At 56.2% G+C, this 14,511-nt stretch overlaps 1 protein-coding gene across 2 annotated transcripts in view; it reads left to right on the top strand.

Annotated features, from left to right (window-relative positions):
* Positions 1-6,340, top strand: part of LOC105493317 (ubiquitin specific peptidase 22) — a 44,449-nt gene extending 38,109 nt beyond the window's left edge. For both annotated transcript variants that reach the window (XM_011760880.2, XM_024796416.2), the window contains exons 11-13: positions 1,388-1,450; positions 2,008-2,157; positions 2,987-6,340. In XM_011760880.2, coding sequence (XP_011759182.1) covers positions 1,388-1,450; positions 2,008-2,157; positions 2,987-3,029 — 256 coding nt within the window. In that variant the 3' untranslated portion in view covers positions 3,030-6,340. The remainder of the gene's footprint in view (positions 1-1,387; positions 1,451-2,007; positions 2,158-2,986) is intronic.
* The last annotated feature ends 8,171 nt before the right edge of the window (positions 6,341-14,511 follow it).

Below are 14,511 nucleotides of genomic sequence, written 5' to 3'. Positions count from 1 at the left end.
CTCTTAACAATTCTCAATCCACTTTCAAACCGGCAAAGTCCTCGAGGTAGGATCACAGCGAGAAGGCAGCACTTCAATTCATGGAACAGATGTTGAAGTACAGGCAGACATAGCCGGTGTTGCAGTTGTAGCTTGCATTTTCCTTTCCACATCTGCCTACTATGGGGCACTTGGCATTGAGCTGCTTACCAATGCATGAGACAAATAGGAGTTTCCTGTGGCTCTGTGACAAATGACCAAAAACTTGGTGGCTTAAAATTAAATTTCCTCACAGTTCTAGAGGTCGGAAATCTGAAATCAAGGTGTTGTCAGGGCCCCATGGTCCTACAGGGGTCTGGGGGATTCCATTCCTCAGCGCCTCCAGCTGCCAGTGGTTCCACGTGTTCCTTCTGTGGCTGCGCCACTCCCCTCATTTCTGGGTCACGTGGCCAGGTCCCCTGAGTCTGTGTCCAGTTCCCTCTGCTTCTCTGTCATGACAGTGGTCACTGGCTTTAGGGCCCAGGCAGATCATCCAGGAGGATCTTATCTCAACATCTTTACTTCGAGTCTCTGCAAAGACTGGTTTTACAAATAAGGTCCCAGTCTCAGGTTCTGAGGGTCGAGACATGGGTATTGTTATTTGCAGGGTGTTATTTTTTGGCGGCCACAGTCCCGGCCCCAGCACCGTGGAAAGCATGTTGCCTTTTGGTAGTTACTGGCCTGTCCCACCGCTGTGGCACACAGCTGACCTCCTGAATAAAACAAGACCACCAGAGTCAGAGCTCCATGCCATCAGCCTGACCACGATGGTCACGTACTGAGGGAGGTGACGGTACTGTTCTAAGGTCAGGGTCTCAAAGATCTTAGTGTTTCCTGCCAAACACAGCCGTGGGAAAATGCAGTAAACAATGCTCATGGCTTCCTGTTCCCAGCACTGCCTCTCCCCTGTCTCACTAGGAGAGGTGCTGGTCATGAAACAATGAGCAGCAATCTTTGTCCCTTTTGAGGAGGCACCTGCCTAGGTTGTGAAATGGATTCAGCTTACCCTTTCACGCTAACCCTTTACATGTGGGAGGAAGGGCGCCTTCACCATCTACTTTGTCACAAACCAAACTCAGATTCCTCCAGATCCAGCTCCCATCACCAGCCCTATTCAGGACCCATCTTGGAAGAACCAGGGGCCACACCAGGTGGCCCCAGGACCCAGGTGTGCTCTGAGGCAGAGGCCTCCACAGCTCGAGTGTCAGTGTCCTCACGAAACCTGGGGAGATTTCTACCTGAAGCATAAAGCGCAGCCCGGTGCAGTGTCTGCATGGCCAAGCCTGGATAAGTGTCAGTTTCAGGAGAGGCTTGTATCTCTGGGCCTGATGATTTTAACGATGCTGAATACTGCTGTTGTCTGTTACAGCAAAGAGAGCAGGATGAATGGACAGTACCAGCAGCCCACGGACAGTCTCAACAATGACAACAAGTAAGTGGTGCTCAGCGGTGTGGGTGTCTGAGGCCTCGGGCCAAGAGCTGGGGTGGGTTCCTGTCTGCCCTGTAGGGCACCCCGCAGGTCCCCCACCACTGACCTGCTTCCTGCTTGGCTGCCCGCAGCTCCACTAGGAAAGGCCACTCCACGCGGCGCCACAAATGCTGCCTCCTGTTGGAGGAGCCCAGTCCCACTCCTGGCCTCTGGCAGGAGGGAGGTTCCATCTGGAAAGCTCGATGTCCATTCTTCTTGCCTTGGGGTGGTAGAAAGAATGAAAGGCTGGGGTGTTCCAGGATCCCCACTGCTGACTGCAGTCATCACTCCCACGAGATGCTGTTCCAGGAAGCGCCTGGACCCAGGCTAGAGCCAGGGAGTGTGACCAGGCTCCCTTAGTTCCTGCAGCCTCCTGTGCATCAGCCGGAGGCCCTGGGGGTTGACAGCCAGGCCCACAGGCCTCCCACTCCTTCCCTGGGCTGCCTGGTTTCTGATGGTGATGGCCTCGAGTGGCGGCGTTGAGCCACCTGCGCCCTCCCTCTCCTTTCCTCCCGCACTAGGTATTCCCTGTTTGCTGTTGTTAACCATCAAGGGACCTTGGAGAGTGGCCATTACACCAGCTTTATCCGGCAGCACAAAGACCAGTGGTTCAAGTGTGACGATGCCATCATCACCAAGGCCAGCATCAAGGACGTGCTGGACAGTGAAGGGTGCGTCCTGTCGGGTGGGAGGAAGGCCCTGTAGTGGCCACGGTGCTCTCCCCTCTGGTATAGCTGAGACCAGCCCACGTCTGAGCCTAGGACCACTCAAAGGTGTTGACCTTCATTTACCAAAGTAATGAGGCCTGTTCTGGATAGGATGCCAGCCTTGATGGTGGCAGAAGAGGTGCCTGTGCAAAGGCCCTCTCTGGAGGCATTTCCTTAGCACAGAGAACATCAAAGCAGTTGTTTTTTAACCGCGTGAACTGAACACATCAGTTCTTCTTTTTTTTTTTTTTGAGACGGAGTTTCGCTCTTGTGGCCCAGGCTGGACTGCAATGGTGCGATCTTGGCTCACTGCAACTTCTGCCTCCTGGGTTCAAGTCAGTCTCCTGCCTCAGCCTCCCAAGTAGCTGGGATTATAGGCACCTGCCACCACGCCCGCCTAATTTTGTATTTTAGTAGAGATGGAGTTTCTCCATGTTGACCAAACTGATTTCAAACCCCTGACCTCAGGCAATCCTCCTGCCTCGGCCTCCCAAAGCATGGGGATTACAGGCGTGAGCCACCGGGCTTGGCCCACATCAGTTCTTTATCAGCTCCTCTCTTCTCTCCAGTTTCGTTCCTTCATGGCATAGAAACCTGTTGACCCTCCAGGGGTCGGGGGACCCCAGCTGCCATGAGCTCCCTGAGGGTTTTGCACTTCACATTCTGAGCAACATGGAAGCCCTCTTGAGAGGTTTTATTTGGAAGAATCTGGGATTAAGGACAGCCTTCAGGGCGATGAGGTGGATCTGGACTGGACCCACTTGAAAACTCCTCCCTGTCTCTGCCTCCACAGGTACTTGCTGTTCTATCACAAACAGTTCCTGGAATATGAGTAGCCTTATCTGTAGCTGGTCAGAAAAACAAAGGCAACGCAAGCCTCACAAAGTGATCCTCCCTGCCTCTCCCGCCTCCCGCCGCCTCCCCGGCCTGGTGACACCACCTCCCATGCAGATGTGGCCCGTCTGCACCTGGGACCCATGGGGTCGGGATGGACCACCCGGACGGGGAGGCTCCCGGAGCTGCATTGAAGATGGATGAGATGAGGGGTGTGCTCTGAGTGGGAGGAGCAGCGTACACCCGTCACCAGAACATCTCCTGTATCCTCATGATATGGGGGTGCAACCGGGGCCTCACAGCACGGAGTGGCCGCCGCCTGGCATTCCCCAGCACTCAGTGTGGAAAGGCCCCTGCCTGCCGTAAGATTATGGGTCCATTGAAGCAGTAAGCTGAAGACACAGCAGCGTAGTATGTGGGACAGAGGGCCTTGCAGATGCCTTTCTGTTCATGTTTTAGTGTTAAAATACGGAGAGTATGGAATTCTTCACCTCCGTTTTCTCAGCGGCTGTGAAGCAGCCTCCAGAGCTTCGGAAGTAAGGATACTACGTCGCGTTTTCAAGCGTGTCTGTTCCGCAGGTAACTTAGCATCAAGCTGCACGTGGAAGCATCTCGCAGTTTTCTAAAGACAGGCATTTTCTTATCCCTCTCCCTCTCCTTTTTCCACAAAGGTGAATTTCATAAATGTAATACTAGTAACGTGAATGAATTACTGAGTTTATACTGAAATTTAGATAACTTCTCCTTTAGTCTTGAGTGCGAGTCTTGCTTTTTAATCGGTGCCGTTTATGTTGCTGCCCGCCCTGTGTGCCTGGCTCCTCTGGGTGCCTTGGTGTCTGCTGGGGGCTGGCAGTAAGCGCAGTGGAGGAGAGTCGTGCTGCAGCTCATCCTGTGTCTCTGGTATCTCAGGCTGGAGTAAATGCAGCCTCTGCCGGTGTCTGATAGGTTCCCTCCCGCATATTTTCTTTGTCTGCCTTCTGTCCCATTGCCTGGCTACCACTGCCTGGCAGCCAAGTGTGTTGGTCGCAAATCTGGAGTGGCCTCTGGTGGAGCCTGCATCTTGTCTCGTCTGCCTCTGCTTCACGTTTGGTGTACTTTCGGGCATGGTGGCGGTAAAATGACATCGTGATTGAGCTTGTCAGCAGAACTGAAAGAGAAAGTAGAAGGATATGCATTGTTCCTTGTAAGATATTTTGCATGTATCTGTGTATTCAGAGATGGTTTGTCCATTTGTCCACTGAGAAATTATAAACTAGGGGCAAGAGGGAGGCAAAGTACTTAAACATAGTTTATGAAGCAACTGTGTCTCAGGCTGGCTTGTCCCAGGAGCCCCAGCTGCATTTGAACTGAGGCTTCTTCAGTCCTGCAGGAACAGGATCATCTGTCTCGGGGGTGGGCGGATGTTTTTATAGACAGCCAGGGAGTCAACACTGTCGGCTCTGTGGGCTATGTGGTCTCTGCCATAAATAGTGCAGAAGTGTGGCTATGTCCAGTACAACTTTTAGACACAGAAATCTGAATTGCATATAATGTTCCGTGTCAAGAAAGTTAGATTTTTTTTTTTTTAAACTATATAAAAACATGAAACGTATTCTTAGCTCACAGGCCATGGAGAAGCTGGTGGGGATCAGACCCAGCTCCTTAGCTGGCTGGGCTGGGGAGGGGGCGGTGACAGTGGCAGCTGAGTAGCTACTCACTGCTCAATGTAGAAAATACGAGAACACAGGACTTGGCGATCACAGCCCGCAGAACCGTCATGGGCGGCAGAAGCCTTAGGGATGCAGTTTCTTGCCCACGTGCTCAGTTCATTTTCTGTTGTCTTTCTGCATTTAATTCACGTGGAAGCATGCTTTATAAAATGAATTATCAGAGAAACAGATGGACTGAGATTTTCAGAAATGGCCCCTTGTGACCAAGTTTTGCTGTTTCGATGACAGTGCTTTGAAGATCTCTTTTGAGGATGAGCAGTCTTTTTTTTTTTTTTTTTTGAGATGGAGTTTTGCTCTTCTTGCCCAGGCTGGAGTGCAGTGGCGCAGTCTCGGCTCACTGCAACCTCCACCTCCTGGGTTCAAGCAATTCTTGTGCCTCGGCCTCCCACGTAGCTGGGACTACAGGCATACACCGCCACGTCGGGCTAATTTTTGTATTTTTAGTAGAGATGGGGTTTCACCATGTTGGCCAGGCTGGTCTCGAACTCCTGACCTCAGGCAATCCACCCACCTCAGCCTCCCAAAGTGCTGGGATTACAAGCATGAGCCACTGCGCCTGGCCTGTGAGCAGTCTTTTAGTCAGGAACAAATCTAATAGAGTTGACTGAAGTTGGCCCACAGGATTCTGAGCTGGGCAGTGCCTCCCTGAAGGCTTGCTACCTTGGGACGCCCTGGTTTACTGCGGTGTCTTGCGGAAATGCAGAAGGCAGTGTGTGGGCCTTGGGCCTTTCTGGCAGCTGCCCGGGTTTGGCCAGGCCCTGCCTCCCCTCCCCACTGGCAACCCCTGGTCCCCTTCCTCTTTCCACTTGCATTCGGGGGTGTCTGCTGTTCTGAGAATATTAGAACTGGGAAGAGAGGTGGAGTCACATGCATTCTTGGTGGGCATTATTCTAAACTTTTGTATCCAAGTTCATCCCCCTTCTTCCACGGTGGCATTGCCGTTCTAAGCAGTTCCCCCATGCGTGCTGCTGAAGAGCTGCTCACCGGAGGCAGGCAGCGGCCCCGGCACTGCCCCTTGCATTAGGTCTTGTGTTTGATGTGCTCTTGTGAATTTACTTTGTCGGAACAAAATATTTACATGTTGGGTTCAGGAATCTCTCCTTTTAGCTCCCCATCTGGCTATGAAATTCAGGAAACCTGTTCTCCCGTTGCCTAGTAATCGCCCCATGTAGGTGTAAATTGTGACAAAGTGCATCTGACCACTAAGGGGCCCCCTCGGTGACCCCAACACATTCACAGCAGTGTTAAAAATGGCCTGTGTTTCGGAGATGCTGGCTGGCCTTTCAGTGCTTCCCAGGAAGCCACATGGCCTTTCCCTCTTCAGATGCCTGAAGGGAGTGCTTTGAGACAGGGGATGTGCTGGGAATGTGGCCTCCCTCCGGCCCCGGGGCCCTCTGTGGACCTGGGCTCCCTGGTGAGCACTGCAACCTCCCTGGGCGTTCCCTCCGGCGCCAGCGCCACTGCAACATAGAGACCCGAGTGCTATTGTATTTTGGCTTGGTGTGTATGCTTTTCATTGTGTAAAATTGCTGTTCTTTTGCCAATTTAAGTGATTGTTTTGTTTACTGTAAGTTTGAAAATAAAAATTAAGAAAAAAATTCCAATTGACTGTGCTGTGGTTGGAGACTTTATTTACCAAGATGTTTACTCTTTCCTTTCCCCTCCCATTTTGAGGAGCTCTGTGACTCCTCCTCTTCCCCTAATGCTTTGTAGTCTCTTTTCTGTCATAATAAAGCTACATTTTCTCTGAAAACTGGCCGGTTTTCGTTTTATTGACACAAGCAGCCGAGGAGAGGGTGGCAGGAGGGAGAAGAGCAGCCAGGGCAGACCGGCCTGCATGGGGGCGTCGCTGGTCTGAGTCAGTGGCCAGAGCTACAGCCTGGCTTTGTGCCTAAAGACTTGTCTGGGTGTCAGGAAGGCCATGCACTCAACGTTTCGTCCCTTTCTGTGAGTGGCCTGTTGCTGCTTGAGCCTCGTCCCTCCTTTTTTGGGCAGGAGGGTGACATCCTGGATTCAGGACAGCCATGGACCTTCAGACCTGAAGCCCTTGACGTGCTGAATCCTTGCCAGGCTTGGATTACAAGACCCAGGCTGTGGTTATGTGCATTTTGTAGCAAGCTCCCTGCATGGAGAGTAGCAAATGGATAGAAATACTGTCATCAGTGGAGAGAAGATGTGAACAGCTATTCAAGTGCATGGTTCTGTGACAGGTCACGAGGCCATGGTGGACCTCGATGACATCCTCTCCCAGCCGCCCCCACATACTTCCCCTGCCCTCAGCGGGTCAGGAGTCTCCTGCTCAACCTCATCTTCAATTCTGAAGCCTCTGAGATCTGAACAGTTCTGCCCCCTCCTTTTTCAGATGCTTCTGTGGCCAACCTTTATGGCAAGTTATTTGACTTCCTTTACATGGAAACACCAAGAGCACCAGAGAACACTCCGGGTTTCAGACTTAGTTCTGTCTCCTCATATTAAATAGAACCATTGTTATGTCGTCTGGGGGAAGCTTCACTCTGCCTGGGTCCTCAGACCTTCCAACCAGCAAAGCTCCATTTCTCCGGAACAGGCGTAGGAAAACTTCGAGACATTTGGGTACAATACTCAACATCGTCCACTTTCGCACCTTCACTCTCACAACTACACCTGGTTGTGGGCAAGTCAGCACCATATACTGGTTTCCAGTGGAAAGCATAACATTCATCTCGTAAGACAACCTCACCACTTAAGCATAACCCGCGATCGTAAGCCCAGTTGCTTCCAGGTGGCGGCTGACATAGTGAGAAGTTAGTTCCCTGGTCAGGGCCCGCGGCTGCATATCCCTCACTGTGAATAGGGTACCCTGGTCGCAAGCAATGCCCTGTGGGCTGCTGTGATGGCAACAGGCAGGGCCGGCGAGTCTGTGTCCAGGTAGGGGCTCCCTGCAGTGAAGGCCGATCTCAGCCCTCTCCACAGTGTGGGCAGCCTGCCCATAGGTGGCCAACCGGTCCTCCTGGGAAACAGTCGTCGACACCAAGTCTCTCATCAGCAGATGGGGCACTCGGCAGTGGTGTCGGCCTGGTCAACCTGGTCAGGGCACGAGCAGGATGCTGAGCCTCTTCCCTCCCATGTCTGTCTGATGGCCACTTTGTCCACGGGTCCATCCAGCAATCGTGGTGGCTGGGGAAAGGAGCTGACTCCATCCACCTGGCGTGCCGTTTTCCCCACCTCAGGATCAAGAGCATCCTCTGCAGCAATTCTCTTTGGTGGGAACATGGGAATGTAGATGAAACTATCTTCACAGTGTGAGCTGCTGAGGTGATGATTGCAGGGCACCCCTGCCCTCTGGGAAGCCCGGCTGGAAGGCGCTTGGCAGTGGTCCCTGCTGTGGCTGCGGCAGGGGCTAGGCTGCAGGACAAGGCTTCCAGGAGGGGGGTGATGTGGCAGGCAGGGCCTCAAAGCCTCCAGGTGCCATGTTGGCATAGCAAGCTGGGGCACTCGGGGCACCGGTGGGCCAGTCTCCGGGGTGCAGACAGCCTGCACAGCAGCAATAAGGCCGGGAAGAGGCTGCAGTGTTCACAACTGTTGACCCCCTTGAGCCAGCCCCCCACATCCTCATCACTGCACGGGCTCAGCGTCTCTGGCCTGGCTTGCCCAGGTTCTCCAATGTGAATCCTTACAGCATCAGGGCTCACAGTGCCCTGGTCCCCTACGTGGTCACCTGGGGGCCCGCGGTGCCCCTGTCCTCCTAGGACTGGAGTTGAAGCCAGGCCCCTTGGCCTGGGACTCAGGACCTGGGGGATGGGCTCTGACCCACAGGCCTGGGCCTCTGGAGTCCTAGGGGTCCCCGTGTGGCCCCCTGGCCTGAGGCTGGCTGGCTGGGGCTGCAGGACCCCCATGCTCAGCCTTCCCTCCAGAGGCCTTGATGGGACCAAGTTCCCCACTAAATGGGATTTCCCAAGGCCCAAAGGCCAAACAATAAAATAGCAATAAAAACCAAGGTCCAGCAGCCATCTGGGGCTGTAAGGCAGCTGGGCGGGTACCGTCTGGGCTCCTTCCATTCCAAGTTGTTCTTCTACCGAGGGGAGTTTGCAGGCAGGCGCCACCTTGCTGCTGGGGGGTCTCTCGACCTGCGTCCTCTCTGTCATAAGCCCAGGCAGGGCCTGGTGTCAGGGTCCCAGGGGGTTTGCTGGACCAGGCCTGGCCTGTGGTTCCAGAGCTGCCCAGGTAAGATGTTGGGAGTGACAGGGGCACAGTAGCCCTGTTCAAAATTGTAGCTGGGGAACCATGGGCTCCCAACGTCCAGGTCTGTCGGGCGCTGTGGCATAGAGTTCCAGCACTTTCATATACAAGCATTTTCATATACAAGGCCTGACCTCACTGGGTGACAGGCTGGCCTCATCTTGAGCCTCTGGGCCCCTCACAGAGTGGCTTGCTGCCCTGGGTTCTGGTGAAGCCGCCTTGTGCTGCTGGGCCTCGGCCTCAGCCTTGAGGATAGCCCAGTCAGGCCAAGCTGGGGGAGGACAAGGCTTTTGTCCTGCAGGGACTGATGGCATGAGTCCCTGGAGCTGAGCTGGTGGGGTGGGGAGAGCCAGTCTGTCCCCCTCACATAGGGGCCCAATGCCAGGGGACGCCCTTGAGGACGCTCACTTGAGTTCTGCTGGAAAAAACGGACATGGTTGGCATCTTCACTGAGCCCATGGGGCCTCTCCAGGGCTGGGCCCCACAGGCCTGGGCCTCTGGAGTCCTCCAGGTCCCCGTGTGACCCCCTGGCCGGACACTGAGGACGCCCCTGCAGGCTGCTGATCCCAGGGTGAGGGCTGTGTGCAGCCTGGGGTGGGGGAGCTTCCAGGGAACCTCAAGTCGCTCCTGAAATGGTCCCCAGGGTACCGGCTGGCTCGGGGCTTCCTGCCTCATGCCCTCATCTCAGGGCTGTTCAGCAGCCCCGAGTCAGAACTCAGGTGAAAGGGACCTTCACTATCACCCACCCCCTTGCCACCTCGCATGGGGTCTGTCTCCACAGTGGGTGGGAAGTGAGTGGGCACAGGTTTCCCTCTCTCCTCCAGGCCGTCCACCCCATGCCAGGGCTGGATCGATCCCACGCCCGGCTGAACTCTTGGTTGGGGCTCTGGGTCAGGGCTTCCCCCCTGTGCCCTCTGCCCAAATCCTCTCTGGGTCAGGGACACTGATTCTCTTGTCCACCTGGTTTGTTGTCTTGACACCCTTGGAGGGGCACTCAAGAATGAGGGGTTCCTGCTGCTTGGAGGTGGGGGCAGGGGCTCCCACACCTGGATCTGACTGTCCCAGTGCCCTTCAGGACCCTTTGAGAGGGCGATGGGGACAATGTGGAAAAGTGGGGGAAGGAAGTCGGGGGTCCTGCCCACAGCCATTGCCAATCTGTACCTCATGGCCAGGACACATGCGCTCAGTGCCTGCCCTGAGGGCTGGCAGACCCATTTTATTTCCTTAGAGTAGAGGAAGAAGGCCGGTGCGGTGGCTCACGCCTGTAATCCCAGCACTTTGGGAGGCCGAGGCGGGCGGATCACAAAGTCAAGAGATCGAGACCAGCCTGGCCAACATGGTGAAACCCCGTCTCTACTAAAAATACAAAAATTAGCTGGGTGTGGTGGCGTGTGCCTGAAGTCTCAGCTACTCGGGAGGCTGAGGCAGGAGAATGGCGTGAACCTGGGAGGCGGAGGTTCCAGTGAGCCGAGATCGACTCACTGCACTCCAGCCTGGCGACAGAGCGAGACTCTGTCTCAGAAAAACAAACAAATAAAAAGAGTAGAGGAGGAAGAGATGCAGGAGGAAGACCAGGTAGGAGGGCTGGTGGGGCCAGGGCACTCCCCACCACTGACTGTCCCAGAGGGTGACTCGGGAGGGGACCTGGTGCTGGGGCTCACCTGGGGGTGACAGGTCCCAGTGTTTCCTTGAGTTCCTTCATGGAGGTTTGAAGGTTCCTGAGGACCGCGTTGTCCTCCAGGGCCCAGCTCTGAGACAGTCGCTCCTGAAACTCCCAGACGGTGCTCTAGCAAAGCTTCATGAGGCACTCTAGGGACAGGGTGGGCATCAGGCTGGGAGGGTTCCCTGCAGGGGATCGGTGTCTGCTCCCTGTTTCCACCAGGCCCACCTCCCACTGGGTGATGCCAGGTCCTTTTTGGCCACCCCAGGGTCTGGCTGTGCACAGGAGGCCACCGCTGGGGGAGGCCGGGCAGGGAAGTGCTCACCACAGTCCTGACTTTCATCTGGGTCATATACAGGGTGGGCTCAGTGTCATCATGCCTTGCCCAGCCCACCAGGCCAGACCCCTCCTTGAGACAGAGCAGAGAGTCACAGGAACAGTGTAAGGACACGTCCCTCAGGCCAGCCGGGGTCTGTGCCTCGTGCTCCCCAAGGCACCCTCGGGCACACGGGACTTACCCCTGTGTATTTTGAATGACGCATGCGCCATGGCCATCAGTACCCGCTCGCCCTCCAAGACGAGCACATCCCACAGTTACAGGGTGAGCCCGAAGGATTTTGTGAGGACAGCAAGTGTGGGAGGACCTGTCTTTCTGGGCTGGGATCGGAGGCCTGAGCAGAGCCCCCTGGGGTTTCAGTCCCCTGGAGTGCTGGGGACTCCTCTCCATGGGATGAGACCCCCCTATAAAGCTGGGTCAGACCAGGTCCTGCAGCTCCTCATGGGGGACACACCTCAGCAGTGATGTGGCTTCCGGAAGGAGGGGCTTCCTGAGGACTTTGGGCTTCCTTGGGTCCTCCCAAGTCGGGTCCTGGCCCAGTCTGCCCATAAGGCTGGGCCTAAGCCCTGGCCTCTGCCATGGGATGCCCCCTCTCAAGCAGGGCCTGGTGTGTGTGTCATGCAGGGACCTGCCTGTGCCTCCTACGGGCTAGGGGTGAGCCGAGTCCTCCTGGTGGAGCTGGACCCCTGGGCTGTGGCAGCTGGGCACTGTGCTCATGGGCTGGGGTCTCCCTGTGCCTCTTTGCCCCATCAGTGCAACACCGGAGGAGCCACTGCAGCATGAAACCATCAACGCAGAGCCCTTCCTTGTCCTAAAGGGAGGGGCACAGGTGCTCAGGGCCCCTTGAGTTGCCCTGCAATCCTCCCTTCCAGGCCCCTGCAATCCTCCCTTCCAGGCCCCTGCAATCCTCCCTTCCAGGCCCCTCTGCAGACCCTTCCTCAGGGGGCAAAGCCCAAGGGTCTCCCAACACATCCATGCATGACGCCTGGTGGACACACTTCCCTTAGCCCTGCTTAGCCAGAGCTCAGCCCTGCTCCCAGCGCCTCTGGATCCTCTGGGGCAGGAAAAGGACACCCAACTTCGAATTCATGGAGAATCCCCATCCCAGGTCAGGCCGTGGCTGGGACTCGGCCTCTTGCCAGCCCCATGAGGGGCTCGAGTCTCCCCTGGCCCATGGGACCCAGGGTGTCGTTCACTCACCAGGCGTCTCATGATCTTCGGGAAGGACTTTGCAGCACCTGCTCCTGGTGCGATAGGCGCCTCCAGAGCCAGGCAATATTTGGGCTGTAGAATACTGAGAAGCCCCCGACCCATCACCCCATCAGAGCCCACGCCCAAGATGTGGAGGCATCAGCTGGAATTGCTGGGTAGTGGCAGGGGACCCCGGGCCCCAAGGCCTCCCTCTCTACCATCCAGTGATCCCACCACACAGCCTCAGCCCTGAGGAGGAGGGCCCTGGCTGGAAGCGCTGCCCAGTGGCTTCCTGGGTTGAGGTGCCAGGAGGACAGGCCTCCTCTGACACCATGAGGCAGGGCTGAGGCAGGTGGGTGCCAGCAGGGAGAAGGGGGTGGGTGTTGGGGTGCTGGATGTGGGGTCAGGCTAGGGGACATGGGATGGGCAGACATTGCTATCTGGGCTTCGTCGGCCCATTCATGTGCAGGGAGGGTGGCTGGGAGCGCAGCCAGCTGGGAGGCAGGAGGACCCTCAGGGAGGTGAGTGGCACCTGCACAAAGTCGGGGCTGGCTTTGGGCGACAGAGGGCGGCCAGGGGGAGGTATGGGTCCCTCTGCTGTTGGGGATGAAAAGCGTCTGACTTGAGGTGAGAGGGTCCCCGTCCAGGCCCAGGCTGCTGTGGGACCTCAGCAGGGACATCCTGGAGACTCCAAACAAGCTGGGATGCAAGGAAGACACCTTGCCTGGAAGTTGGGAATCACCGGCCAGGGTGGCCGTCCCCTGGCCTTGCTGTGAGAGGCCCGGGGGCAGCTGTCCACCTACCCTGCAGGGAGCGCCTCGATTGTCCAGCAGCTGTCCAACACCCAGGAAGCATCTGGCCGGGCACGGTGGCTCAAGCCTGTAATCCCAGCACTTTGGGAGGCCGAGACGGGCGGATCACGAGGTCAGAAGATCGAGACCATCCTGGCTAACACGGTGAAACCCCGTCTCTACTAAAAAATACAAAAAAAACTAGCCGGGCGAGGTAGCGGGCGCCTGTAGTCCCAGCTACTCGGGAGGCTGAGGCAGGAGAATGGCATGAACCCGGGAGGCGGAGCTTGCAGTGAGCTGAGATCTGGCCACTGCACTCCAGCCTGGGCGACAGAGCAAGACTCCGTCTCAAAAAAAAAAAAAAAAAAAAAAAAAGAAAGCATCTTCCTCCAGCAGATACAGGAGGAGGGTGGCGGTGACGCGGCTCGGGTCCCTGTGGTAGCCCACCTCCTGCAAGAGCCAGAGTCACCGTGGAAGGATGTCACCTGGGAGGGCTGAGGCCACCTGGGAGGACTCACGTCACCAGAGATGGCAGAGGTCCTCAGGGACACCTGCCACAGGTCCCCGGGGATTTGGGGTGCAGAGGCTGCACCTCTCCCCCTGGCACTCAGAATGAGGACTGAACAGGTCACACATGACTCAGTTGACAAGGAGCCTGGAGGGATTCCTGCAGTGAGCACCCGAGCTCACATGGCCCGAAAGGGCACAGACAAGGATTGCTCATGCCCCCTATCCTGGGCCAGGCTGGGGAGGCCACTGTGGTAAGCCTGGAGTAGCACCTGTGGACTGCACCCACCATGAGGGCAGGTGGCAGGGTGCTGACCACCACACAAAGGGTCCTGTGATGGCCCAGGGGCTGCCTGCTGGGCACAGGAGAGCAGCTGGGTGCACAACAAATGTGGGCAGCCCATGGAGTCGGCTTAGTGGCTCTTCCTGCCTGGAATGGTCTGGAAAGCGGGGGCTGAGCAGGAGCAACCACCTGGGTGACCCCCTCCCTGTCTGCTGGGGTCCTACGGGGTTCGGGCAAAGGGGAAATTGGATCCCTTCCAGCTTTCTGGTGAAGAAGAGGCTTCCTCAGGATGCAAACTCATTTCATGACAAGAGCCTGGCCCATCAGGCACCTCAGCCACTTGTCAAACCTGTCTCCTGTGAGGACCATCTGCATGCGACCCTGCCAAGCTCCTGGGCCTCGGGGCAACACCAGGAGGGGAAGGTCATTTCTTCGTCTGAGACGTGGTGGTTGGGTGCAGGTGACACCAGGATTCTGGGCCTCAACCCCTTTCCATCTCAGTTTGACCCCTTGCGCCGCCCCCTTGCTTGGGTGTCCACGCCAGCAAGTGAGCTTGAGTCCTCCTTACTACATCCTGGTGGGTCACGAACACTGAATTTTCAAGAAGTGCTGACACCCCCGGGAGACACCCATGCCTGTGAATATGGGCACAGGGCCCAGGAATATCGCTGCCCAGGAATATTCACAGAGTTATATGCAGAATAGGCCACGAGGATGTCACATAATTCCTGCTGCCTAGAAAAGAGGGAAAAGGGGGTTTTGTTTTGTGTGGATGCTGTCAGTTTCAT

This window comes from Macaca nemestrina, chromosome 17 (genome assembly GCF_043159975.1).
Source record: "Macaca nemestrina isolate mMacNem1 chromosome 17, mMacNem.hap1, whole genome shotgun sequence".
Classification (NCBI taxonomy): domain Eukaryota; kingdom Metazoa; phylum Chordata; class Mammalia; order Primates; family Cercopithecidae; genus Macaca; species Macaca nemestrina.
This window is presented reverse-complemented; position numbering and strand designations above follow the sequence as displayed.